Source organism: Marasmius oreades, chromosome 4 (genome assembly GCF_018924745.1).
Source record: "Marasmius oreades isolate 03SP1 chromosome 4, whole genome shotgun sequence".
NCBI classification, from domain to species: Eukaryota; Fungi; Basidiomycota; class Agaricomycetes; order Agaricales; family Marasmiaceae; genus Marasmius; species Marasmius oreades.
Window position 1 is genome coordinate 2,235,690 of NC_057326.1, and position 25,192 is coordinate 2,260,881.

At 48.1% G+C, this 25,192-nt stretch overlaps 7 protein-coding genes and 1 non-coding gene across 8 annotated transcripts; 2 read left to right on the forward strand and 6 right to left on the reverse strand.

Moving 5' to 3' along the window:
* Nucleotides 1-2,206: 2,206 nt before the first annotated feature.
* Nucleotides 2,207-2,923, reverse strand: E1B28_007508 (uncharacterized protein; the record flags this gene model as incomplete). The annotated part of the gene is made up of 1 exon (XM_043152254.1): nt 2,207-2,923. One exon carries the CDS (start codon nt 2,921-2,923, stop codon nt 2,207-2,209), a length of 717 nt encoding a protein of 238 aa, XP_043010340.1.
* An 847-nt stretch (nt 2,924-3,770) lies between these two features.
* E1B28_007509 lies at nt 3,771-3,873 on the reverse strand. The gene has a single exon. It is a non-coding gene; the product is annotated as a tRNA-Leu (tRNA).
* Nucleotides 3,874-5,095: 1,222 nt separating this feature from the next.
* On the forward strand, nt 5,096-6,839 carry E1B28_007510 (uncharacterized protein). The gene is made up of 7 exons (XM_043152255.1): nt 5,096-5,276; nt 5,332-5,409; nt 5,464-5,487; nt 5,541-5,879; nt 5,942-6,417; nt 6,471-6,579; nt 6,633-6,839. Exons 1-6 carry the CDS (start codon nt 5,198-5,200, stop codon nt 6,537-6,539), a joined length of 1,065 nt encoding a protein of 354 aa, XP_043010341.1. The 5' UTR covers nt 5,096-5,197; the 3' UTR covers nt 6,540-6,579; nt 6,633-6,839.
* On the reverse strand, nt 6,561-11,631 carry E1B28_007511 (uncharacterized protein; the record flags this gene model as incomplete). Its single annotated transcript, XM_043152256.1, has 25 exons — nt 6,561-6,607; nt 6,675-6,735; nt 6,798-6,977; nt 7,111-7,317; nt 7,383-7,709; nt 7,772-7,789; nt 7,856-7,890; nt 7,955-7,994; nt 8,050-8,270; nt 8,349-8,485; nt 8,547-8,752; nt 8,806-8,822; nt 8,872-8,957; nt 9,013-9,095; nt 9,152-9,514; nt 9,575-9,691; nt 9,746-9,814; nt 9,867-9,977; nt 10,031-10,278; nt 10,340-10,777; nt 10,831-10,926; nt 10,980-11,104; nt 11,156-11,268; nt 11,328-11,426; nt 11,476-11,631. 25 exons carry the CDS (start codon nt 11,629-11,631, stop codon nt 6,561-6,563), a joined length of 3,600 nt encoding a protein of 1,199 aa, XP_043010342.1.
* Nucleotides 11,632-11,874: 243 nt separating this feature from the next.
* Nucleotides 11,875-13,449, reverse strand: VRG4 (GDP-mannose transporter into the lumen of the Golgi; the record flags this gene model as incomplete). Its single annotated transcript, XM_043152257.1, has 9 exons — nt 11,875-12,079; nt 12,143-12,259; nt 12,311-12,456; nt 12,520-12,696; nt 12,751-12,819; nt 12,874-12,930; nt 12,984-13,181; nt 13,234-13,289; nt 13,344-13,449. 9 exons carry the CDS (start codon nt 13,447-13,449, stop codon nt 11,875-11,877), a joined length of 1,131 nt encoding a protein of 376 aa, XP_043010343.1.
* Nucleotides 13,450-13,597: 148 nt separating this feature from the next.
* E1B28_007513 (uncharacterized protein) lies at nt 13,598-15,999 on the forward strand (the record flags this gene model as incomplete). Its single annotated transcript, XM_043152258.1, has 3 exons — nt 13,598-14,859; nt 14,913-15,264; nt 15,318-15,999. The coding sequence occupies exons 1-3, from the start codon at nt 13,614-13,616 to the stop codon at nt 15,997-15,999; spliced, it is 2,280 nt and encodes a 759-aa protein (XP_043010344.1). The 5' UTR covers nt 13,598-13,613.
* Nucleotides 16,000-16,120: 121 nt separating this feature from the next.
* On the reverse strand, nt 16,121-19,465 carry E1B28_007514 (uncharacterized protein; the record flags this gene model as incomplete). The annotated part of the gene is made up of 10 exons (XM_043152259.1): nt 16,121-16,457; nt 16,516-16,628; nt 16,684-17,020; nt 17,079-17,150; nt 17,210-17,352; nt 17,413-17,636; nt 17,692-18,004; nt 18,053-19,011; nt 19,076-19,210; nt 19,267-19,465. The coding sequence occupies 10 exons, from the start codon at nt 19,463-19,465 to the stop codon at nt 16,121-16,123; spliced, it is 2,832 nt and encodes a 943-aa protein (XP_043010345.1).
* A 172-nt stretch (nt 19,466-19,637) lies between these two features.
* On the reverse strand, nt 19,638-25,107 carry E1B28_007515 (uncharacterized protein; the record flags this gene model as incomplete). The annotated part of the gene is made up of 14 exons (XM_043152260.1): nt 19,638-19,841; nt 19,889-19,969; nt 20,021-20,343; nt 20,397-20,483; nt 20,532-21,046; nt 21,106-21,573; nt 21,630-22,170; nt 22,223-22,319; nt 22,372-22,778; nt 22,833-23,344; nt 23,394-23,979; nt 24,032-24,618; nt 24,685-24,830; nt 24,880-25,107. 14 exons carry the CDS (start codon nt 25,105-25,107, stop codon nt 19,638-19,640), a joined length of 4,782 nt encoding a protein of 1,593 aa, XP_043010346.1.
* Nucleotides 25,108-25,192: the final 85 nt, after the last annotated feature.

The window sequence follows — 25,192 nt, forward strand, 5'->3', positions numbered from 1 at the left end:
GTCGATTACTTGTGTTGCTCCCGTTTGGGAGTGGATTCTTGCCTTGTTTTACTGGGTATTTCTTGGCCCAGGCAGGTCGGGAGAAGCTCCCAAGTTAAGGACCCCCGGTGATTTGCTACTGTTGCTGCGGTCGGTTAATACACCCCCCCCCCCCCCAAATTCCGTCTCGAGGTACGAAAACGAAACGAAGTTGGCGTGGCCGCCCTTGGACTCGTCCCTTTCTGCACGCGGCTGTCGTTCATTTTCTATTCAATGTATTTGTATTCCTGCTCTGGTCGGCGGCTACTCGTATTTGACGTTTTGACATATTCTAGGAACGAAGGCTCGGACTCGTGGTTGGTTGATGTGGGCCAGCGCAGCGAGCGGCGAACGCTCAGCTCAGCTCCCTTTTTTTATACCCGTGCAACCGTGCAACCGCTATCCCGGACCATCTCTTGCGCCGCTGGGGCGATTATTTTTTTTTGCTAAACACCTTGCTTGTTAGCCCCCCGCCCTCTGCTATCATATAGCTAACCTGCGAGAAGATAGGTATGTATGTGGTATGCATTCCAGCTTGCTGTTTTTCGCCACTTTTCATTCTCCCGGAGCGTCCCTTTGGTAGACGAGTATACATATAGATATATACCTATCTCGGGGACCTACAAGTATGTTGCGCGCCCACAAAATTTACAAAGCATACAAGCTGCATGCAAAACGACAATGAATCGGCCCGGGCGAAGTAGCGATGACCTCAGCTCCACCTCATCCATATCAGAGCATTGCTGCTTCTCCGAGGACTTTTTTCCCCCCCTCATCATCCCTATCCGCGAATCCACAACTATTCCTCTCTCGGTGTCCCATCAGAGCTGTCGTAACAATAAGCAGTTTTTAGGGACAATACAAAAATAACTCGAGTGCGAAAATCAAGCGTGCCACGGCGGACAAAGTGACCGACGGAGCCCCAAGTAAAAATGTACGAAAACAATTACTTGGCCCAGCCCTGGATGATTTGAGGAGGAGTGGGGTGGGGGTGCTGTGAACAGCTTTGAACAGGACGCTTGTGGTCATAAGTAGTATAGCCGTTTGGACGGTCCCATATAGGAAGAGAGAAACTCACGAAACGAACGGCGAGAACTTGCCCTGCAGTGGGTCCCGACGAGAGATAAGATGTAGTAAAATATATATAAAATATAAAATATAAAATATAACTTTCAAGGGCCGTGGGGCTGACTCGACCTCGGGTGTCGTAAAGAACCAGGGATTGTCGCGAAAGAAAATACAAGGGTAATTATTAATAATTTTCGGCGGAAAATCGCTGATTCGAACAGCATTTTAGGTGGGCTGTTTTTGATAAAATTAAATAACTTTAGATGATTCTCCCGCACCAAAAAAAAAAAAAAAACAAAGCAAACACAAACTTGATGAACCCGAAAAGCTAGGAACCGATTCCTCGCCGCCACTACATAACAAGTTATATATCACGAAAAAGAAGCTCTAAAAAACCCCTGCTGCAGGTGGCGTAAGAGACAGTCTTCGAACTTGATGATACTGATACTGTAGTGTTAATGATAAATGATGGTCGATCGAACCAACGCAAGTAGAACACTTTTCCCGTCGTTGCCAGTGACCAGTCAGTACGAGTGTCAGTTGACGTTCAGTCAGTTTGGAAAGCAGGAACAGAAGGGCGTTCGTTCGTCATCGTCTTCTTCTGTTGGTACGTCGTCGCACTGGCATGGGGAGGGAACACACGCTTGCAGATCTTCTTTTTTTTGACGGCCGAGAACGTTCGCTGTAGTTCTGATGTCGATTGGGACATCATAGAAAATCAGATGGCGTGAGAAGCTGTCTCTGACAACTTGACATGTAGCAATCCCTCAAATGCCTAGTGCGACATCAGACGGAAATATATTGTTGTTTTTTTTTTTAAAAAAAAAAAAGGTCCTCAGCCGACTTGTTGTCGCAGATAACAGCAGTCCTTATATTTTTGCGTGTGTCTGGTGCGAATGATACAACACGATAGATATTGTATGCCGTGGTAAGTACATTTGATCAAGAAAGACCATGAGGTGGGGATAGCAGTTATACAAAAACAGTGTAAGTAAGGAAACGAAAACGAAAGCTTGTTCTATGATCGAGTAGCGTGCGAGTGAGTGAGGTATCTATGAAAAAAAAAACAATGCGACTGAGAAAGCAAATGGGTGGAGTGGGTTTTTTTTGTACGGGGGGTCTATAGCCCTCCGCGTGAAGGGATGTATCGTGGTTGAGGCAGATAAGAAGCCTCGTACGCGGCAAGGGAGTGATGGTGGTGTGATTTTGATTTTTTGGTGGTGGAGATAGTCATGGGTTTCGAAGGAGAAGAAGGAGAATCGTGATGGTGGTGGTGAGAGTCCGTGTTGGCAAGGAAAGTATGGCATTGCTGGGAAGTGGATTGGGGTGTCCACCAGACGTTGTCATGGACGCTCGAGGGTGATACCCAGGACTTTACCATGCCCAGCATCTTGGATGAGAGAGCAGGGGAAACGGGAGTGGCAAGGGAAGACGAGTCTGATGAGGGGGAAGACGAAAGGACATCTGCGTGATGAAACGAGGAGGACGTGGTCGACGTGGGTGGTTTGCTCAACGACGTCAACAGTTTAGGACGGGAACGGGAACGATGAGGAGAGGGACTTTGACGACGCGAGGGAATGGATGGATGGCAGTCGTCGTCGTTGTTGTCGTGTGGAAGGGAGCCGTCGGGAATAGCGGCTGCCCATTGCCTGATGTAAGAGGTATCCTGAACGTAATGGTATACAGGCTCGTCGTCATCATCGTAAGCGTCGTCGTTGTCGGCGACGAGGTGGTGGTGGTGGTTGGATGATGCTGGACGACATTGGATGGAGCAGTAGGGATTGAAGGGGCCAGCTTCGAAATGGCATTGGCAGGTAAGGCAGTAGTCGACGTCCATTGGGATTTGTGAGTGAGCAAAGAAACTCGTGGATGGGTCATTTTATAAAAACTTGCGGTTTGGATCTGAGATCCAGATCTCTCAGCACCCGGCGCATTGGCGCAGATCTGGAAAGAGATCGTTTTGTATGTACCTGTTTATCCGGAGTTTAGCTCCATTCTCCGTTACGGTTCCGGGAGACCTCCAGCCTAGACCTTGTCCTCGTCGTCCTTCAGCCATCGGTACCGTTTAATCTTCGCTGCCAACAGAGCTGCCAAACACTCATCCTTGGTCAAAAGCGCGATTCCCGGAACGACTATGATTTTCACCAGGTCCACGCACTTGCCAGTGGCGCTGCACTCATTGAAAAAAACAAAATTGAAACCGACGTACAGGCAAGTCCGGTATGTTCCTTTCAAACAAATTTCTGGCAGTTTCTTCTTGGTTTCTTGGGCAATATATTGCCGTGCAACCCCTCAAGCAACGCAAATCCGTCAAATCCCGCTCGCATTAACCCCCCCCTTCTATCAGAGCAGCTTCCCTTCCCTATCACGACCACTTCCCGCGAGGTCAGTCCAACCTCAAGGCCTCAACTTTCGGATCTGGTCCTCACAATCACATCTTCCGTCTCCTGGAAATATCATATCACGCACGACGACTGGAGTTTGACAGGTGGGATGAACGAATGGGTAGCGGTATATACCAAGTTATACATTGGCTTCAGCAGACAAGGCCCCACAGAGGCAGAGGGTGTCCATTTTAATTAGGCGTGTAGGTAGGCAGCCGAAGAAAATTAATTACATATCTCGAGGGAGTGACGCCATTCATGACCACCGAAACGCGTAACTCGACTATAGGCAAAAATGAATGGTAAGACTGGGACTTGAACCCAGGCGGGATTTCTCCCATGAGAAGGGAAGCTTTTGCATTGCAGCTTGAGTCACACGCCTTAACCGCTCGGCCATCTTACCACCTACCACTCGTATATTCTTTTGAAATGTTTAATGGCCGGTCCTCAGGCCCAGGCCTGCAAAAATATTTCAGCACCGCGGTCGACGGTCATGAAAGCTTCGTCAGTGTCGGACAATGCGCTTCTTTCATAGGGTAGATCAAGTCAAGAACCAGCATCTGAGGGTATTGCTCACGCAAAGTACGCCACATAAATTCCAGCTGACTTTAGGCTGCCCCCCCCCACCGAATGATGCTGAACAAGAACGAACGTGCGTCGGTCGCTATGGTCAGGGTTGAAATTAAATAATAAATCCTGTTCCCCAATCCCCGCACCCGCAACCAGCTTTCTGGTGCGGAAGCGAAGCGGAAACTTTTCAGAAAAGCCTTCCCATGACCCACTCCTCCTAGTCCCATCACGTTTCCAGAGGCGACGGTCAACGAAATGTCGCACTAAAAAAGATATAATACTTGGAAGGCGGTAAAGAAGGCAAGTAGAACCAATGTAAAAGCGGCAAGTTGAATATCCCTACTACTGGATATTCCAGTGGTGGCTTGAAGTGGTGACAGGCAAGTCAAGTCCAGGTCCGCTGGTCGTCGGCAAGCTCGGGATTCATCATCCTCTTGGCGCTTCGAGGCTGGAGCCAGTCTCATCCAGATTCTTCCCCGTACATATACCCATCCGACTTGATCCAGTTTTTACGGTCCTCGCAGGGTCCTCATAAATCAAAAGCTAGCTTCGGAACCATGCACTTGGTTCTAGCAAGTCCCATTCGTCTGGGTTCATCAAGATGGCATGTTAAGATACCGCTGCTACCGTTTCTGAATTGACTTTTTCACCCCCTTGAAGCCGACATTGTTATCGAGAATTATTGCCATTGGCTCTCTTGAGCTATTATATATTCTATTCGTTTTGTCGCAACCTTCAAGTCAGAAGGTCCCATTAGCTCGTTCCCGACTATCATCTTAACCGAGACGTGAAGTGAAGCGGGGGGACGGGGGGGAGGCCAAGCCCTTGGCTAAGGTCCAGCGCTGATATCAGGGACATACTAGCAGTCATCAAGTGCGCTTTCATCCCTGAAGTGCGACTTGAAAGGGGTCCCTGCTACCGACTTCAACGCAAAGCCTGAGGCGGTTAACCCGGTTAAATGATGTCGTGAGCGTAGATCCCAATGGAAACAGGGCTTAGAGATCCACATAAATCGGATTCATATTTCGTTAATTACTTGACGACAGACGGATTATTGTGGCTTCGCGGGACTGACAATTCGAGAACTTGTCAGGACCCATTTCTGCGCGCTCAATCGCTTACTATGTCTTGAAGCCTTACCAATCGCAAAAGCCTCAATGAGTAAGACGCCTTTAAGCTCACCGCCAAAAAGCATGTCTTCAACGCGTATCATCACCAAACTCACTCAACTCCTCGGTGTGTCCTTGAAGTTGTCTACTTCTATGATTTTTTGCTCATTCATTTCTCGCAGGAACTTCGACGCCAATAGTCGTCCCTCCGATGGCTGCTGCAGCTGGCGGAGCATTAGCTGCGCAAGCCAGGATTGCCGGTGCGGTTTTTTTTTTTTTTTCGTTCTTCAATCTCAGCTTATAATACCTACCAGGAGCCTTCGGATTCATACCCGCAGGTATCTCTTCACTCGTATCCGCTCAAAGCACACGTCCTTCAACAATCAAACAGGCTACAAATCCCCAGAATGGCTTCAATCCGAAATCTCTCTCGCTCGTTCACTTCTCCCTCCTTCTCCTTCAGACACCATCCTCCCTGTCGGCGTAGGCTACTTTGGCTGGCAACTCGACAAAGAAGAGGACCCCTCCGAGTCCATTCCGCCCACCCTGAAAACAGCACTATCCAACTCTGTTCAAGCAATCTGGTTCTCTTTCGGTACCAACCTCGGCAAATGGGTCCATCTCGTCCGTAAACATAGCCCAAAAACGATCATTTTCATTCTTGCCAACACAGTTCAAGAAGGCCGAACTGCAATTGAAGAATGGAAGGCTGATGTTCTCGTTTGTCAAGGTTGTTAAACATCTACAATAGTTATATTACTCCAATCGTGCTTACCCCCCAATTCTCTCCAGGAAACGAATCAGGAGGACACGGCCTCTCTTCTTCTCCACCACTCTCAGCTTTCCTTCCTTCCATCCTCCCCTTCTCTTCCACCACACCCATCCTCGCAGCAGGAGGCCTCGCAACCGGTTCCCATATCGCTTCCATGTTGACTCTCGGTGCTTCCGGCGCTGTCCTAGGTACACGCTTCCTCCTCACCTCTGAATCCTTCTATTCCCCTGCCCAACGACAGGTTCTCATCAATTCAGACTCCACCTCTACTGTTCGAACTATGGCTTTCGACATTGCTAGAAACACCCTTGAATTCCCTTCTGGCGTTGACGGTCGTGGAATTCGGAACGAGACCGTACAAGATTTCGAAAATGGTCTCGATCCTGAAAACCTCAATAAACGGTACATCGCAGGGTTAGCTCTCGGGGACACCGCTCGTATTGTCGTCTGGGCCGGAACAGGCGTAGGCCTTATGAATTCCGTTAAACCTGCAGCGGTACGTCTACATTCTTACTTATTACCCTCGCACTCATTTCTTTCTTTTTACAGGAACTAATCAAGGAATTGCATTACGAATGTGTACAACGGCTCCACGCAGGATCCAACATGTTATCATAATATTTACATCGACCGCTTTCTCTAGTGTACAATCTCGACAGTAAGATCCCCCTGGTTTATCGAGTCGCCTAAATAGATTTTTTTTTACATCAGAAACCAAACATTTCAATCAAAATCGCAAAAAAGCCAACCAACCTTCTTGAACTGCAACTCTCTTGATATGACCAGACACAGGAGCCGTAACCGCCGATTCCATCTGCGTGTTACGGGAAAACATCAGAAACACAACACCAAAAATATCCATCCAATCTAGCATACCTTCATCGCACTCATGACGCAAATAGGGTCTCCCTTCTTGATTTCCTGTCCTTCTTTGACCCTCACCTCGACAACGACACCAGACATGGGTGCACCGACAGATCCGGGATCGTTACTAGCCTTCTCCCGCGAAACTGTCTCGACGGCGGAGTTCTTGTCTTCAACAGATACAGCTCGGACCTGTTGCGTTCGTTTTCCGTTTGATGGCGAAGATTGAGCGGAGCAGCAAGGAGAAGGAAGGGTGCGATGTAGTCAGTCCCCCCCTCAAACAGCGCAAAAAAAAATTTTTTATGAAAAAGAACCGATCACGGACCTCGCCATTGACTTCAAACCATACATCTCTCTGCGACTTCCCCTCAACGACAGGTCCCACAGCCATAAGCCTGATGATGAGTGTCTTGCCTTTCTCGATCGAAATATGCATCTCTTCCCCGATGTCTGGCCTTCCCAAGAAGTACCGCGTGGGCAGAACACTCAAATCTCCGTACTTGTCTATGAAACCTTGATACTCTTCGAACACCTGTAAAACAAGATCGGGAATGAGTCCGCAATACCTCCGCAGGGCCAAAAAAGGGTGGCACATACCTTAGGATACATCACATAACTCGTAACATCCGCATCAGTTATGTGTTTCCCAAACTTGGCCCTCAGCTCCTGCTTCAACTTCTTGAAATCAATCGGTTCCATCCCAGCACCAGGCCGTCCATCGATCCGTGGTTTATTTCGGATGACCTTTGTCCTCAAAGGCTCCGGGAACCCACCCACAGGCTGACCAAGGTACCCCTGGAAGAACTCAACGACGGACGATGGGAAATCAAGACTTTCAGCACGCTCTAGAACGTCTTGTTTCGAGAACATGTTTGACGTCATCCATTGTGCGAAGTCACCCACCACTTTGGATGAGGGAGTAACCTAAGCACATAAAACACAGATAAGTTCTCAGGAACAGGAAGGAGAAATTGGAAATCTGATACCTTGATAATGTTGCCGCACTAACCACAAAAAGACGAAAGACTTCAGAACCCCGCTCCACGAGCACCAAGGCCAAGACGACTCACAAGTTCATTGGCTTCGATATACTTTTGTTTGATGACTATAATAATAACAACATTCGCGTGAGATTTGCCGTAACTTCGTCATAGAATAGTGTAACTCACCGGCCCATTGGGTACCGAGACCAAGTTGAGAGGCTTGGAACTAAGTGAGCGTGAGCAAAGGAACATTCGCGGGAGAAGTCCCTGATGTCACCCACCATAAGATTCGTGTACTGCCCACCTGGCATTTCATGATCGAACACACTCGAATCCGACGCCTTCACATTCGCCTCGAAGCAGCTGTACAGCACCCTAACCTGGCTCCAATAAAGGTTCAGAGCTTGAATGTCCTCATACCGGATCCCAGTTCCAAGCGATGTCTGTTCAAGCGCCATACAAACCGCTCCCATGGAAGGCTGAGAAGTAAGACCGGACATACCTATTCGAGACAAGGATCAATACTATCACCAAGAAACCACTAAAACGGGGTGGCAGGGGAGGAAAAAAGAATGCTTACTATCAATAGCCACATCAACAACATCGGCTCCAGCTTCAGCTGCAGCGAGCATACTGGCAGTAGCAATGCCGGCAGTGTCATGAGAGTGCACATGGATAGGGATATCGGGGTGGGCTTTCCGAATAGCGCTGACGAGCCTAAAGGTTTAAGAAGGACTCGTAAGCAAACGAATGTCAAGTGTGAACAAGATTGACCAACATTTTCGCAGCCGTCGGTTTTAGCAAACCAGCCATATCCTTGATTCCAAGAACGTGAATTCCTTCCTTGACAAGCTGATCCACCAAATCCAGATAATATTGCAGGGTGTACTTTGTCTCTTTCGGGCTCGCAACGTCACCACTGTAACAGACAACAGCCTCGCAAACACCACCAGCCTTCTTAGCAGCATCGATACCTAGCCGCATCTAGAGTTCGTGTGTAGATTAGCTCCAGAAAAAGTACGTCACTGCTGACTTACATTTTCTGCATAGAATCCTCAATGTCAGCTAGGAGAAGAACAAGAGGTAAAATAAAGTTTACACACCGAAATAATTCAAAGAGTCAAAGACTCGGAAGATATCCAAGCCATTCTCGACCGCTTTCTTAGAAAAGTCGTAGATCGCATTATCCCTGTCGAGGAGGGTTGAGAATCTTCATTATGCATGAAGGTGGGTGGCGAGCTTACGGATAACTTGTATAACCTACACCATTGGCGCCACGAACCAAAGCTTGGAAGGGAATGTTCGGCACCAACTTACGAAGAGTGCGCTGAGAAGTTCTGATGAGATAACCCATCCGAGAAGTAAGCTTGTAGAGGAGTATACCAATCGTTCCCAAGGATCTTCATATAAGAATCTCATCGCAACGTCAAAGGTTGCACCGCCCCAGCACTCCAGACTGTAGGAATTGGCCAGAGCCCAACTCGTCTCCTTCGCAATGTTGACCATATCCGTCGTTCTGAGGCGGGTCGCGAGAAGGGATTGATGAGCGTCACGCCAAGTAGTGTCCATGATCAGACAACCAGGGTACTCTCTAACGGCTTTAGCGAATGCCTCAGGTCCGTTTTCGACGATGATGTTACGCCAACCCAATTCGCACGGGACGGAGGTGTCGAGTGGTGGCCCATTGGGATCTTCCCGGTTAGCTAACTTTGGTATAACGACCTCTTCCTTTAGGCCTGGCTCGCCCTGGAACGAAGAGATTAACTCTAAACCAAACCCCGAACAATTCTATAGGACACGACATACCGTTTGACCTTTGATTGAACTACCATTAACGGCAAGGTCCCCGAGATAAGCTAACAACTTCTGAGCACGATTTTGACTCTGGACGAGCTTGAATAGATCGGGTGTGTCGTCAATGAACTGAAGTCAATTTTTAGCTGAATGGATTCCAGAACCCCATTTCGAGAAGCTGACCGTGGTCCAAGTCTTTCCGCCGATAAAAACGTCGTGCGTCAACAGTCTGAACAAGAAGGGGATATTTGTCTAAACGTATAAAGTCGAGTCGTGCCTTCCTCCGCCACATAAAGGTGCGTACCTTGACACCACGAATACGGAATTCTACCAATGCACGTAACATTTTTCGCCTTGCGACTTCATACGTAGTACCACTGACACTACACTTGACTAGTAAACTGTCGTAGTGTGGCTGACGAGCGAAACCTTCAGTCGAGAACCTCACAATAGTTCAGATATGCTCACCGTGATCTGGGCACCAGCAAAGCCTGAAGATGCGTCCAGGCGAACACCGTTGCCACCAGCACTGCGATAAACTTCAATCTTTCCGGTATCTGGCTGGAATCCCTGAGACGCGTCTTCTGTCGTAACACGGCACTGAATCGCAAAGCCGCGTTTCGTGATGGCATCCTGAGTCAATCCAAGCTGAGGAAGAGTGGCACCAGCGGCGATTTGGATTTGAGCGGCAACAATGTCGATGCCGGTAATCTCCTCTGTGGAAGATATGCATCAGTACGTGCCTACTGTACCAGGGATGCTTCATTCAGTCCTCACCCGTGATGGTGTGCTCGACTTGAATACGAGGGTTTATCTCAATGAAGTAATGTCTTCCCATTTGGTCGACGAGGAATTCTGCCGTGCCAGCGTTACGATAACCGACACTCTTGGCCAACTTGATTGCGTCATCCAGGATAGCTTGCCTCACCTCCTCCGGAAGGTGAGTAGCCGGAGCGACTTCAACAACCTTTTGATGCCTTCTCTGCACCGAACAATCACGTTCGAAAAGGTGGATCGTGTTGCCTTGGGCGTCTGCGAGAAGCTGGACCTCGATGTGGCGAGGACGTTCCAGAAAACGTTCGATAAAGACTGTTCCATCGCCAAATGCAGACTTTGCCTCACTAACCGCACGCTCGAACGCGTTCTTGAAGTCGGATTGTTCGCGAACAACGCGCATTCCACGTCCACCTCCGCCCATGGCGGCCTTTATGATAACTATCGGACATGAAGCTCGAATCTTTCAGCGAAAAGCGACATTATTAACAGACCTGGGAAACCATATTCCTTGATGAAGCCTTCTCCATTCTCATAGGTATCGACAGGCCCTGGAGTTCCAGGTACCACAGGCACGCCCACCTTCATAGCTTCAGACAGCCGCAATAAGCTCGCCGTGACGCGTCATGGAAATGAAACTCACCTAAAGTACGCGCTTTGGTCTTGTCACCGAGACCATCGATAACCTCTGGGGAGGGCCCAATGAAAGCAATTCCAGCTTGCTCTACCTTTTTCGCGAATCCGGCGTTCTCGGATAGGAAACCATAACTAGTTTAGAGTGAGATGCCATGTGTGGTGGGCGCAGTAAAATTTGCGTACCCTGGGTGAATCATATCTACACCGTGCTCCAGAGCGACTTTGATAATTTCATCCTGGGCGAGATATGCAGCTACAGGAGTTAATCCCTTTCCGACTTGGTACGCTTCATCAGACTGTTGCAAAATTGAGCGATGGTATCCGATTGGGTGAAAGTTTCAAGAGGTCATCGTACCTTCTGACGGTGAGCAGACAGACGATCCTCATAAGAGTAGATCGCAACGGTGTGCATAGCGAGCTCATGAGCTGTACGGAAAACACGTATCGCGATTTCCTACATTGGTCTCAGCTCATGTACTCCCTCATCGATCGAATCCACTTACACCACGATTGGCGACGAGGATCTTGGTCAAAGGACCGCCGTGGCCAGCTGCCTTCCTTCGCATTGTCTGGATGGAATGTACCGGCGTTCCAGGTGCACTGGGCGACCCCGCAAACATTTGGGCCAACCTGGGAGGATGTAATGTCGACGAGCTCATTGTGATAGAGTGACTGGAATCCAGGATCGACGTTTATTTTAGGTCTAGTCTCGTTTCCCTGATCGAACTGAGAGTAATGGAGGGGGAGGAGAAGGAGAAAGCGATGGTGATAGTTTGAAATTGCAGAGATAAGTATGACGCGCGGGTGTAATCGGCTTAGGTCGGCCGTTTGGGCTCGCGCTCATTCAGTTTCTCTTGTCGTATATACGCTTCAACTCCTAAGTCTATCGAAGGGACATTTGACTACGGCTTCCGAGATGTTAAAGGTATGATAGCATCAGCCTGTGTCCGACTCTCGACTTTCTTCTGATTGTTCTTCGCGACTGCATACAACACTCCAGCAAAGAACCCAACAGCGACGGCGGACACGGAGCCAGTCGTAACAGGGTCACCGAAAAACAGCATACCCGATGCTGCCACAGGCAATTTGTTTAGTGCGCCAACCATACTGTTATCGCCGGAATTCATGAATTGGCCGCATTGACTCCGACGATCAGTTGTAAAAACTCACCTGTAGGTTGTACTGCTCGTCACTCGAATACACCACGCAGTCGTATAAGAGATACCGACAGCGGCAGCACCAGAAAAGGCGATAACAAACAACAAGAACTTTCGTGTCTCTTCGGGACTGCGAGCAATGATAAGGAACTGGAGCGTTGTAAACATTTCAGTAACTCACAAATTGCGGTTCAAATTCTCAATACCCCAGTCCTCTACCACAAAAGAAAAAATTGCGAGAACGGGGATAGAAAGAAGATTTGAGTAGAACATCGAATCCCAATCAGAAAATCCAGTAACTTTGATTCGTTTTCGCATTGTCAAAACCTACAACATGAAATGAATTGCGGTGTCAAAGAGAACTGATTAATGAAATTTACCGCTACTCACGTATGCGGCACTAGTCAAGCAGTTGACGAACATCCAAAAGTACCCGATATTGAGTTTATACATTACGTCGGTTATATCTTGTAGAGAATTCAACGTTCTATGGGACCCCATCATTGGGGTCGTTTCAGCTAAGGCATTGGTTACATCCGACCAAGCCGCAATCACAGACGATAGAACCTATGAACCACCTTCAGGGACGACGAAAAGATTGGAGAACAATTGAGGACTGACCATAAGGACAAATGATACAAAAGTGAGGCTTGTCACTGTTCCGCCAAACCAAACGACTTCACCATAAGCCTAGTTTACGACAATGAACGGATTCAACACGGATTCAAAAGTGGATACACTTACGATCAGGATAATAGTTAGGTTCTTGAAAATCGTGTATACAGGTATACTGAGAAATTGCTAGTGATGAAATTTTGAGGTTACGGTTCACTCAAGTGCAGGTTCGCACCTACCAAACTTTTCGAGCCAGTGTATATCACCAACGCTAGCATGAAGCTTATAGGAAACCATGTCTTCGCGTCTTGCCAGTTGAATGATCTAAACGATATAATGCCCATCTTCTTCACAAGCACGACACATGCTATACACACGCTCGATTGAATGCATAAGAGCAAGAAGTTCATTGAAAAATGTGCGCCGGATACTACAAACTGTTGAAATGTAAGTTGAGGACGTGGGTGAGCCATTGTAGATAAGCTGAACCTTGTTCACAAGTGTCATCAGAATCGAGGCGAGACAGTAGCAAAGTACCGGTGGAACTGTTATGGTCTCAATTTTAGAGCTACACCAGTCGAGAAGTAGCAACCACTAACCCGCAGATAGCTGTAAGTGTCTAGTACTGGTGTCGGACGCAGCAGTGGCCATTGCTTTCTTCAATTCTGCAGCATCCTCTGATGGTTTTCTACTCGTCGACGCCATTGAATGGAGTGAAAAGAGTGTAGATTATGTCGAGTGTGAGAGTGGTTGTTACTGCCGGTGGAGGAGTATAAGGAAAAGGATGCAGCGGTAGACACAGGATCATAGCCGTCGACGTGTCCGTCGCTGGACCTGATCTAATCCTTGAACTGCCTCCTCCACTAGCCATGAATCACCCATCCCTTCACTGCTGCCTTGTCACTCTGTCCATCCTCGTAGCCTTTTCTCTTTTAATTTCGATCACGTTAGAATCCAGGAGACTACTACTCTCTGCAACACAGATATTCTCTGGACCACCTATCAACGTAAACACTCAAGTTCAGGTAGCTTCACGATCTGAGAACGTTTTCAGCACTCTTTCACAACCCACACTGGCCGTTGTTATTCCCCTCAATTCATATGGTCTATCTGACCTTCGAAATGCCCTTTCTTTCTTTGGATCTCCATCTGTTCGCCAAGTTCTCTTGCTCTGCCCAGAATCAATATCTCTCGAAGTGGAACACAGTCTGAGGGATCTCATACTGTCCGAAAAATCTTCTCACCATGCTGTTTATTCGATAATACCACGGAGAAATTCAGATAGTCTTGTCGCCGCCGTATTTGAATCGCTGTCTTCATCTAACAGTGATTGGATCCTCGTAACAGACGAACGAGGATTAGAGGATATCGATCCAACTTCTCAAGAACTACTACTTCACCCAACGTCTTTGGTTTATCCTAAGGGGCCGCGTGGAATACGTCTCTCTTCGACTGAATTCCTCTGCTTGTCGCCTTCATCCTCAATTCAAACTGCTTCGTACCTCGTACCGCCCTTCGTAATGCCGACCAATGTGGTACGGGGCCTTGGAGGCAATCCGCAGACTTGGCAGGAGTTTGGTGAGATTGTGTCCAAGTGCATGTTCGGTGAATTCGGTGGTCTTGTTTTTCCTCTACATGATTCGGACACCCGAGAAAACCAAGACTGGTGCAATCTCAATGACTCCGGGGCTCGGTCGTCTCACATATCGAATATTTCGTCAAATGAAATACTTGTCGAAGACATTGGAAGGGATCAGCCTGTGCTATCGGAGCGCCTCACCAACGTCTTCATCACGATATTTTCGACGCTTGAGGAACTACGCCTGTTTGCACCGGTCATTTGTTCTCTGCAATCCAATGGAACGAAAGTACACAACCTCCTTGATACTCGTTCTGGGCTATCATATGACCGTATGCGCACTGGTTCCTGTGTACTTGAGTTCAAGAGTCTGATGTCTGTTGATATTCATTCCGGGTTCGATCCTAACTCTACCGTTCTTATCACTCTGGCTGAGATGGATCACCGTATACATGGTGCCACTAACATCCATATATCTCGAAAAGATCTACCGTATTGTTCATGGATGGCCTCGTTGACAGAAGCAGAGTGGCGTGGTACGATTCGCAGTATACTACTCAGTATTTGTCTCCTCACCCTCGCGCAACAGATTGGCATCGACCACGCCTTACCATAAGCGTTATCACGAAAGATAGGCCCAGCTCCTTGGCACGATTACTTTCATCTATCTCCAGCGGATTATTCTTTGGTGATAGCATCGATATGCGTATACACCTAGAGCAGTCGGCCGACTATGAAACAACGCAAGTGGTCAAACGTTTCTCGTGGCGTCACGGTAGCCTGTTCGTACACCATCGTATCATTCACGGCGGTCTACTTCCTGCTGTTGTGGAGTCCTGGTACCCCCATACCAATGACTCCTATGGACTACTTCTAGAAGACGATGTCGAACTATCGCCATTATTTTATCCGTGGATCAAGATGTCACTTCTACGTTACCGGTATGCCATATGCTCCCCCCGGCGCAATAAGGTATCTCACAGAACCCCTACAGGTATGGCGAATCCATCGGGAAATACCCCAACTTATTTGGTATAAGTCTCTACCAACAAAAAAGTATAGAGCTTCATCCAGACGGCCGCAGATCATTCAACGCGTCGCATATTTTCCTTGAAAACGATATTCCGAAGTTTAGCCCCTACTTTTCACAGATCCCTTGCAGTTGGGGTGCTGTCTACTTCCCAGAACACTGGAGCGAGTTTCACGACTACCTCGCCATCCGTTTCTCTGAAATAACATTCAAACTCGACAACATCGTAGTCCCCGACGTCCGTTCAAACCGTTGGACTAAGTCATGGAAAAAGTTTTTCATTGAACTTGTCTTCCTTCGCGCCTATGTAATGCTTTATCCCAATTTTCCTGATTACATTTCTCTGTCGACGAACCATCTCGAAGTCGGATCACATGTTAAACTACGCACCAAGGCAAAGCAAGAAGCATTCTCTGTGCCTTTGATGCAGCTTCCTGTGAATGGCAAGCAAATACTTCAAATTCTAGATCTTCCTGGAGGAACTCTTCCTGTTGCCCCTCCGGTTCTTAATCTCACAGGATTCCTTTCAACGATCGATGCACTGACCGCAGTTGGAGCTTCACGCCGAACTGAAATGCTCAAATGCGATATGGACGTGCGTAGCTCACCCCCATTTGACGCAAGGACTTTGTTATGTCTGTCCTGAAACGCTCGTAAACTTGAAACTAGTATGTTATGTAACTCGGATATGGAGCTAGCTAGTCATCAGATGAAAAAACTGATAATTTTATATGTGCAAACGCCAAACCAAACCTTCCTTCGTCACATCACATTGCAATCTGCGAACTGTCTAGGCCAAGAGCGTGCAAGAAAAGGTCCACGTTGGCAAGTTTGGCGTGACGTTCTTCTTCATCAGCCACCCATCCTTTCTTCGCACTAACGACATTATCGAGCACTTTGTCCCGAAGCAATGTTACAAGAATTTGATGCTGCTCAGTGACAGCGTGCAACGCTAGCGCCGCGAGGAATTGCCAAACAGGTTGATCAGGTGCGTCCATTCCAGGTTTTATGTGACCAGCTGCAGCATCGATTGTCCGACTTGAAGGGAAAAGGAAAGGGAAATGGGGTGTGAGAAGCTGAAATAAGTGATCGAACATCAATTGCCTAAACGTGAGATGTCAACATTACTAGTAGGCAATGTGCAAAAAGTAGGGATGGGTACCATTGTTCAGCATCTTCAGGGGAGGGTAGTTCTTCGATATTGGTGGCGTTGTGCAACGACTCCTTTATCACCTCTACCCTAGTCAGTAACAACGTCAACAGCGCGAGCCCGGGCTTCAAATGGAATGAGTTATCAGTGATACAACTCCGCCCAAAACGTTCAACACACCCTCGTTTTTGCAATCGCCACAACGTCGTTACGATCCAACAGCAGCCCAAGAAGTCCGGATATCAAACGTAAACTGCCCTTGGCAATTATAGGTAATATACTTTGAATGACGCCAGATAGGAAAGCTTGCGTTTGACGTTCCACTTCAGAATGATCAGGTGTATCCTCAGGATTATCCAGAAATGGTGCGTTACGGATAACGTCAAGTTGACTGAAACACGCAATAAGGAGAGTCAATAAAGTGAGCATGCGCTGATTGTCCAAATGTCGGGTGAGCCGCGGTAATAATTTCTTGCCCTTGGCTATGCTCAAGATGGAGATAAATGGATGCGGATCGCTGAATAAAATCTTGTCAGACAGAATGCAAGGTACGTTTTGAATTAGAACTGACACACCTAGTAGCAAGAGGTACCATAACTTTGAGCAGCACCCATGTTTGATCAAGGACAGACTTGAACTCGTTCTGCCTGAAGTCAATGAGCTTTTATACGAAAAATACGGCGAGAGCCGCGAGAGATATGCATACCATTCCGCCGTCGCTTGCTCATCTTCCGGGGGGGCTTGGTTACGTTTGAGTTGTTCAAGTTGAAGCACAAGGTCGTACAGTGCCTCCAAGGTCACAAGAACCTCTTTGCGCGACAACGGATCCTTGCGCACAAGGTCAGATGTCTGGCAAGAGCAAGTTAATATCGGACGAGATAAAATAGAACACATTCGGCTTGAACTTGCCTCGGCGTTATGTTGTTCACCTAAAGCTTCTCTGCCCAGTTTTGCAGCCTCGGCAGCAGCGTCATCACCAGAGGAATTATCGTTTTGATGAGAAATATGCCCATGGGTCTGAGCGTGGGATAAGGTCGGGGAAGAGTTGGAATCAACTTGCAGGAGCTGTCGGGGAGCAGCTTTGTAACTTCGACCAGAAGTCTTCCCAAGAGCGCCCTGAAGACTGTGTAGGGCTATCACAAGGTCTAAATTAGTTCCACGTTTGCCAAAGATGATCATTTTACACACAATGAAGGCCCTTTTCCTCCTCCCGCCGTCTAGCATTACTGACTATCCGCTCCACTTGCTGCTGCATGCGCTGCATGGCGTTGGGTCTTCGGTTTGCACCTCGTTGCGGGACTCCCAGTCCAATACCACCACTAGTCCCGAATTTCAAAACACGTTCATCATCTGAGCCCAGGCCCATCCTGGATCGCATGATAGCGCCATAGACCTGGGCGTAGAAGTCGTCGGCATAAGGATCTTGAGTTACTAATTGTGAGACTTGTATTCGAGTAATGAAGTCCTTGTCGGATTGCGTCATGATATCATTATATCGAGACTGAGTCGGTAAGAGAAAGGCCGAGGAACAAGATCGAGTAGGGCGTACCATGTGTGCGATCTTAGCCGCTTTCCTTCGTCTCTTTTCTTCCATCTTTTCGGTTTCGAGAATCTTCCGCATGGCTTCGGCCCTCAAAACTTCCTGATCAGCTTGCGACAGGCCCTGCATTTCACGAAGGAACTCTGTATTTGCCAGCTCGGATAACAATCTCTGTTGCAGTTGTATATTTGGCTGTTGCATGTAAAGTCCGTTGTCATGCGCAGAATGCTTGGTCGGAGACTGGGAACCCCTCAAGATTTCACGTTGTTGTTGCTGTTGCAGGAGTTGAAGAGCCTCCATGTCTGCTAGTGTTGGTCCGGAAGGATGCCGATCGTGATCCAAATGGCTACCACCGTGATGAGAAATCTGTTGAGCGCGCATTTGACGTTCTAAGTCTTCAATACGAAGCTGCTCCTCTAGCTGTTGAAGGCGAAGAAGTTCCTGCTGCTCTTGTTGTTGTTGAAGTAAAAGAAGTCGCTGATGCTCGAGGAACCGGGGGGACTGAGATACTGGAAGCATACGAGGAGGGGGGGTCCTGTGGTGTTGCTGTTCTCTTTGCTGAAGGATCTGTTGTTGCTGGAGGCGCTGCAGCTGCAATTGCTGCTCCTGCTGTTGTTGTAAGAACCTCTGCCTCTGAAGTAGCTCCAGCTCCATCTCTTGCTGCTGCTGCTGCTGCTGACGACGATATTCCTCTTCTTCGCGCCTGTGCTGCTGCTGTTGGAGAAGTTGCCGCTGTAGAGTATGTTCTCGAGTCCTCTCAGCGGCAGCACGCATCTCAGCTTCGATCTCTTGGAGGGTTCGAGTACCAGGTTGTTGCTTCATACCATGACCTATCGGCTGTTGTAACGTAGAAGGCGATTGAACGCGACCAGATGATGGTGATGATGTGCGACCAGCGCCATTCATACGCAACGAGAAAGGAGAGTTGTCGTCCCAGATAGACTCCAGTGACACATGCGAAGCGGCAGCTGGGATATGGCACAACTGGGAATTAAGAAGCGGATAGAATAAATTAAGGTAAGACTACCGTACGTGGACGAGTCACTTGAGATTCGGAAGGTCGACTTGCATACGACTTGAGAGGTTGGTCGTTGTACGGTTGAGAAGGCTTAGGCTGCAGATTTTCAGAGCCTGACAATGTAGCAGCGGAGAAGTCGAAATCCTTGCCTATCGATGATGTGTAAGGAGAACAAAAAAGTATTAAACCTGGACTGTATGCTCACCTACGGTACCCGTACTACCAAAGGTTTCATTATTCCGTTCGTCGCCTCCCTCCTCCAACGCATCGCCGAGACCGTCGTAGCTCTCCTCACCCCATGTGTAAACAGTTAGGTCATCCGTGTCAGAAGAACGAAGTTGTCCATGGAGAAATTGTTGCTTCTCCTTTTCTAGATCTGTTTCTTCGAAACCAAAAAACGACATGAGAGCATCGAGAGTGACGGTATAAATCGAAGCGAAATGCAGTTGGCGCGAATGATCTTTGCGCCTGTTTCGGCGGCATAGCAAAGTGCAAACACGATACAAATTGAAACGTCTAGAGTCGTGTACATGATTCTACTGTTATTTACCAACCATCCGTTATCATTCTCAATGTTTATATTTGGGTATAATCCTTATGAACCCTTTCAAGGAAGTCGAGCAACGTACTATTACTCCAAGCTTGCGTTCTGCACGAATCACCACAGTATGCTCCGTCTGCGTTTGTCAATTCCGGCAATCCAGCCCAAGGGTCTTCTTTAATGTGGTTCCTAGCGACGAGAAGTGCTTCATGGAGGCGATGAAGGGTCTTCGTTTTGTCCTTCTCACTTGTTAACATGCGGTTAATCAAACGAGCAAAACAAGTACCTTTTTTCCTTCCCCAACTTGAGTATCGAAGAAAAGGTATGCCTGGAGGAAATAGCCCAAAGGCCAACCCCATTCTGGACCCTGTTGATAATGGTCAACGCGAACAGTGTCATGAACGAATCAGCGGCTGACATTGTGATAATTGAGACCTTTCGCGATAGAAGCATCCGTCGAGTCGTTTGAGTTGTCATAAACCGGCCGGTACTGAAGATCGATGGGATCGAGCGTCTTCATTCCGAGTGGTCCACGAAGAACTTTGTCTGCAAGTTGAATTGCCTTGAGAGCGTGTTGTGGGTCAAATAACTCGGGTGCAACCGTCATTGCAATCGGGAAGTTGGGTCTAAGTTGGTAATCGGACCATTCCCTACCCTTCCCAGAACCGTAGACATCTTTATACATGCCTCGACGGTTTACCAATTTCGAATCGACTTTATACAATCCGTCATTTGCTGGGTCTGTATAACGGCAAGGGTCAGTTGTTTGAGAAATCGGCGAAGGTCAGACTTACTGGTAGGTATGTAGTAAAACGTCTCAAAACTCTGTTGAATTAGGCTAGCCCATTCTCCATAAGTCACGAGTCGTTGCTCGCTTCCAACTATGCCAGTGTGAGATCATGTTCAGTTATAAACACGAAGGAACTTACTTTTCGCATTGACACCTTTAAAGGGGAATCTCCCTTTGGAAGCCAAGCTATCCAGCCATGATAAAGTGCTCTTCAACAATCCAGTTATCTCTATTGGTGCACCATCTCGCGGAGTGCCGGGTTTGCCTTTCGTTCCTGCCTTCTCAGACTCCCCCATTTTGTCCATCCAGGTACCACAATTGAACTCGTTACCTCCGAATATGAATCCAGTCTTCCAGTCTACCTGTATATCAATGTTGAAACCTTCGTCCCGCATCTGCGTATCTAGATTTGGTCCCGCATTGTACTCCCTGAAGTGGATGCCGTCTGCGTGGCGTTGTAGAATCTCTTGTACGATCTCGGCCACAGTATTCGAATAAGAGTAGGCTCTTTCGTCGTTCCAGGCAACCCATTTGTCACCTGCAGGGAATCGGCGTTTAACAGTTTCCGAAAGTATTGATAGTCCATCCGGAGCCATTTTGGTATAATCTTGAATGTTTTGGAGCATCCACCAGGGAGAATCTCGAGAATTGTACCTGAAAAAATTGATTCTTACTAAGGTGAAAAGAAAGTGATGGTCCGTAAAAACACGAACCTTGGTGTACGGACAGAATCCAGCAGGTTAGGGATCAGACCATGCTTCAGTGTTGAAGCAAAGGTCAATATGTGTTTCTTGGCGCCTTCGAAATTACCTGTTGTGAGGAATAACCCGCGAAGAGAGATAAACACGTCACGGCCCCAGCACCTTGCCCATCCCGCGGCGAAATGAGGAAGGCCAGCTGCAAGTGAGGGGGTCATGGTACCAGGGTCTAGAGAGGCCGATTTGACCATGCCATGCATTTGGATTGAAGACAACGCGAGGTCTTGGGTGAAATCATGTCCAGTGAGAACGAACTCGGAGGATTGTTCCATAACAGACCGTCGAGAGGCCTTATACGCCTCCGAAATCACCAAAGCAAAATATTTAGGGCGCAGGAACGGGGGCACAGTGTCTTTTACCCTGTCAAATCTTGCTTTGAACCATGTTGCTGGTTTCTCTAATGCTGGCAGAGTGGAAATTTGGCTAATAAAGGCACCAGTCAGTCGCTTTTGTCCATCGATGGTCAAATTGGAGCATGCCTTGACAATCTTTGGTGGACGTAATCTAAAGCCCATGTTCCGTGTCGTAAATGCTCGCAAAGGGGATGTCCTAGGTCATTGTACCGCATAATATGGCGTAATGGGTACATCCAACCCTCCAATCCACAGTAAACCATCTTGCCGAGTCCCGGAACATCGTACACCCCAAAGAGACCATCAGTCGCATCACGTTCCTCCCCGTCAGCCCGGTGTAGGACGACATTGAGCTCCACTAAACCGAGGTCACCAAAGGCCCTTTCTGTTCCAGATGCACAGAATATGTCAAGGTCGGCATCAAGTTCCTGCAGTGTTGTCTCAAACAACATGATACTCCCAGGAGGGAACTCATCGGGAACGATAATTTCGGAGTAAGGCCCTTCGTCATCCAAATGCTGAGGCACCACAACCGGCAGCATATTCACTAGACGAGCTCGAAGTCCCCTGATGGTTTTCTCGTCACACTGATCCTCGTAAGAACTGATGTCAAGCGAAGCGCCAAGGATGAATCTCGCTCTAGTTCGTCGAAGTTTGATAGGTGAGACTGGAGGAGAAATTACGCTGTCTTCAATGCACTCGGACGAAATAAGACGTACTAAAACCACGGTCCTTCACTCCCTTATTGAACGCAGTATGTGCGACAAGGAGGTAACCTTTTTGGGTTGAGGGTTGAACGCGAGAAAGCACGATATACTGCAGAAGTAGACCTTTAGCTAGGATTTGAAAGAAAAGAGTAAGAAATTACCTCTCCTTCCTGGTGAACGTGGCCTTCCAGATAACCATTGAGCACCATCTCAAGATGGAGTTCGTTCAAGACCCTCTTGATAGGCGCAATACCACTTCCTTCCTCCAAGCCGCTGAGCTCATATTTCCGCTTTTCCCCAACCAAGTTGAGAATTTTAGGATAAAGGTCATCGAATCCCTTCACCGAGCCTATGGCCGAGTAGCTGAAGGTGACGAGGGCGCCAGTTGACAGGGCATCTTCCGCTGAGCGTTTGTGCAGAGGTGACTCGTTGTCATGAGTCAGATCATAAAGCAGAGCGTGAGGCAGGTCCCCATTTAATGAAGTGACGATGGCCTTTCGAACTGGTCCTTTACCAGTTGGGGATGGAATTTCCTCTATGCTAGTCATACATGCACCATCCATCGAACCTAAATGTGAAGTTCAGTGAATTTGAGGAATTCCATCAATTGATAAGGCCATACCGATGGGTTTTCCAACACCGTGCCTGTATAAAAGCCTCGAGTACTCTTTGGGGTCCCACCCGTTATAGCTTTCTCGAATTAAGCTGTTAATACCAAGACGTTTTACGAATAAAAGGTCCATTTCTTCGTTGCCAGTGAATAGTTCGGCGCAAACATAAAGGTTGGGATTTACCACACGAGCTGCATCTAACATCCATACACCAACTTCGAGGGGAGTCGAATGGCAGTTATCGATGCGGAAACCGTCGAAACTCGCAGCGAGGGTTGTCACATACGAGGTCATATGTTGCCAAAGCCAGGGACAATCATCAGGACCAGAACCATACCTCAACTTGACGCAGTCACCCCATACAATGACCTCACGCCTCAGGTAGGCTTTCGATGGTAGTAGCGCAAAATTCTGTAGAGGGTCTGCTGCCCATATCCAGCCGTTGTTTGCAAGTGAATAAATCAGAGGATCGGAATCGGGATTGGGCCCAAGGCGGGTGAAGTACGTCTCGACAAGGGGAGAACTGTGCGATGTCAGTAAGAACCAGATGAACAACAATTTATCGTGAATACCTTTTTGATATTTCTCCCAGTTTAGGTCCATTTTCGTCGAGGCGAGTATACTTGAGCCTTTCCCTGATGTTATCCACGGCGACACGTGTATCCTCCTCCCATTCCTGGTACAGGGATAAGTTGATAACATCGATGACTCTGGCCCATGCATCTGCAAGAGCATTGGGATCGTCGATGCCGGCAAAAGCGGCCTTGACGAGTCCTGCTGCGGCGCTTGCGTCGGAATGTACGCCATATCGTGAAGCTAGTTTGCCCAAACCAACAATCAACCCATTTGTCTTCGCAAGTTCAGCAAGCTCCCCCACGGCTTTTCCAGCGATGTCGGTACCCTTCCATGCACTTACTCGGTGGGACGAGAGCGCTGCCTTGACGGAATCCTTCTCCCGAGCAGTGTCGAGTACATAGTACTGCCAGAGGTCAAGGCCTTTGACGACATCCCGGAAGGCAGCGATTAGAACGTTGATGTCCTCCTCTGATTTGACAAGAATAGGCAGCTCCTTTGACGATAAAGACTTTGAGAAACTAATCATGGCTGTGTCGAGCTCCAGGGCTGGGGTGAGATGAGGAGAATTATGAGGGCTATAGCCTAGGGGTTAAAAGTCAGAAATTGAATGACGCCACACAGTGTATCAGCGTACCTGCTTCAGGGTGCTCAACAAGCCAGGGACTGTCATTGGCTGTGTGGTTAAGAACAACGTCGGTCAGACTTAGGAGGCCATAGTCGTCCCTAGCCACCTTGAGAACAGCATCTATCTCTGCTTTACCCCCATCGCTGGGTCTTCTTCCCCCCTCAAACAAGGCAGGATCGTACTTGAACTGATCGCGGATCGAGTAAGGACTATCACTTTCGCCGCGCTCCTGAAGAGGAGTGTAATGTAACATAGTGTAGCCTCTGTCCTTCGCTTCAGAAAAATGATTCTTCCACTGAGACAAGGGGCCCATCCACTTGGACACCACAGTAAGGACCGATAGACCATCGAGGGGGAGATTGACCAAGTCTTTTTTGAGGACCCCTCCAATGGCGGGAGGGAGAGGAACGAGGTCATTAGATAATATGAGAGTGCGCGCTTTGGTACGAAGAACAGGGTCGACGTTGAAGTAACCTTCGCGACCCTTAACGCGTGAGCCTGGCATCTCACCATCGTGTTCGACCCAAAAAACAAAAGCTCCAGCGTGAGAGATGGGCAAATTTATCTGAATAGGTTTAGAAAAATCGGTAGGAAGCCTGGAAGTGAACGACCGTAATATCCGGTCAGGTGTATGGACAGGAGAGCGCATATATATGGCTTACTCGCGCGTTGTGAACCGATCACGTTTAAATTTACCACCGTCAAGAGGGAAGTTGGTCTTAAAGATTCCATTTCTTGATGCAGGTGTACCAGCATCGATAGAAACACGTAAAATGTAAGGAACATGGGCAGGAGGAAGACGGATGTACTGAAATGACTATCAGCGACGAACAACTATCGTCAATCGAGGCACATACTGAGCGATCTTTGTGTGGGGCACCATCAACATCAAGGCGCAGCTCATAAACACGAAGAGGAGCTTCTCCTGGAGTCAAGGCAGACTGGAAGAAATCGATGCCCTCGTCTGCAGGGGTCTTGGGACCTGCAGAGACTGGACTAATCTCTGTCGACGAGCCACCCGATGAAGACTTATTGACTTTGGAGATATTGACTTTCGGTCGAGCACCTTTTCGAGCCTTGGTCATTGTAGGACGGCGATTATATGACGGTGGTTGAAGAGAAAGAGAAAGAGCAGAGTTGAGTACTGAACGTTTGAACCCTGGCTAACTT

What these genes read in the sequence shown, in the direction of transcription:
- E1B28_007510 (XM_043152255.1), top strand. Translation starts at nt 5,198, where the DNA reads ATGAGTAAGACGCCTTTAAGCTCACCGCCAAAAAGCATGTCTTCAACG. An exon ending in CAAACTCACTCAACTCCTCG is followed by an intron (nt 5,277 to 5,331) that starts GTGTGTCCTTGA and finishes CATTTCTCGCAG; the next exon opens with GAACTTCGACGCCAATAGTC. An exon ending in CTTCGGATTCATACCCGCAG is followed by an intron (nt 5,488 to 5,540) that starts GTATCTCTTCAC and finishes ACAATCAAACAG; the next exon opens with GCTACAAATCCCCAGAATGG.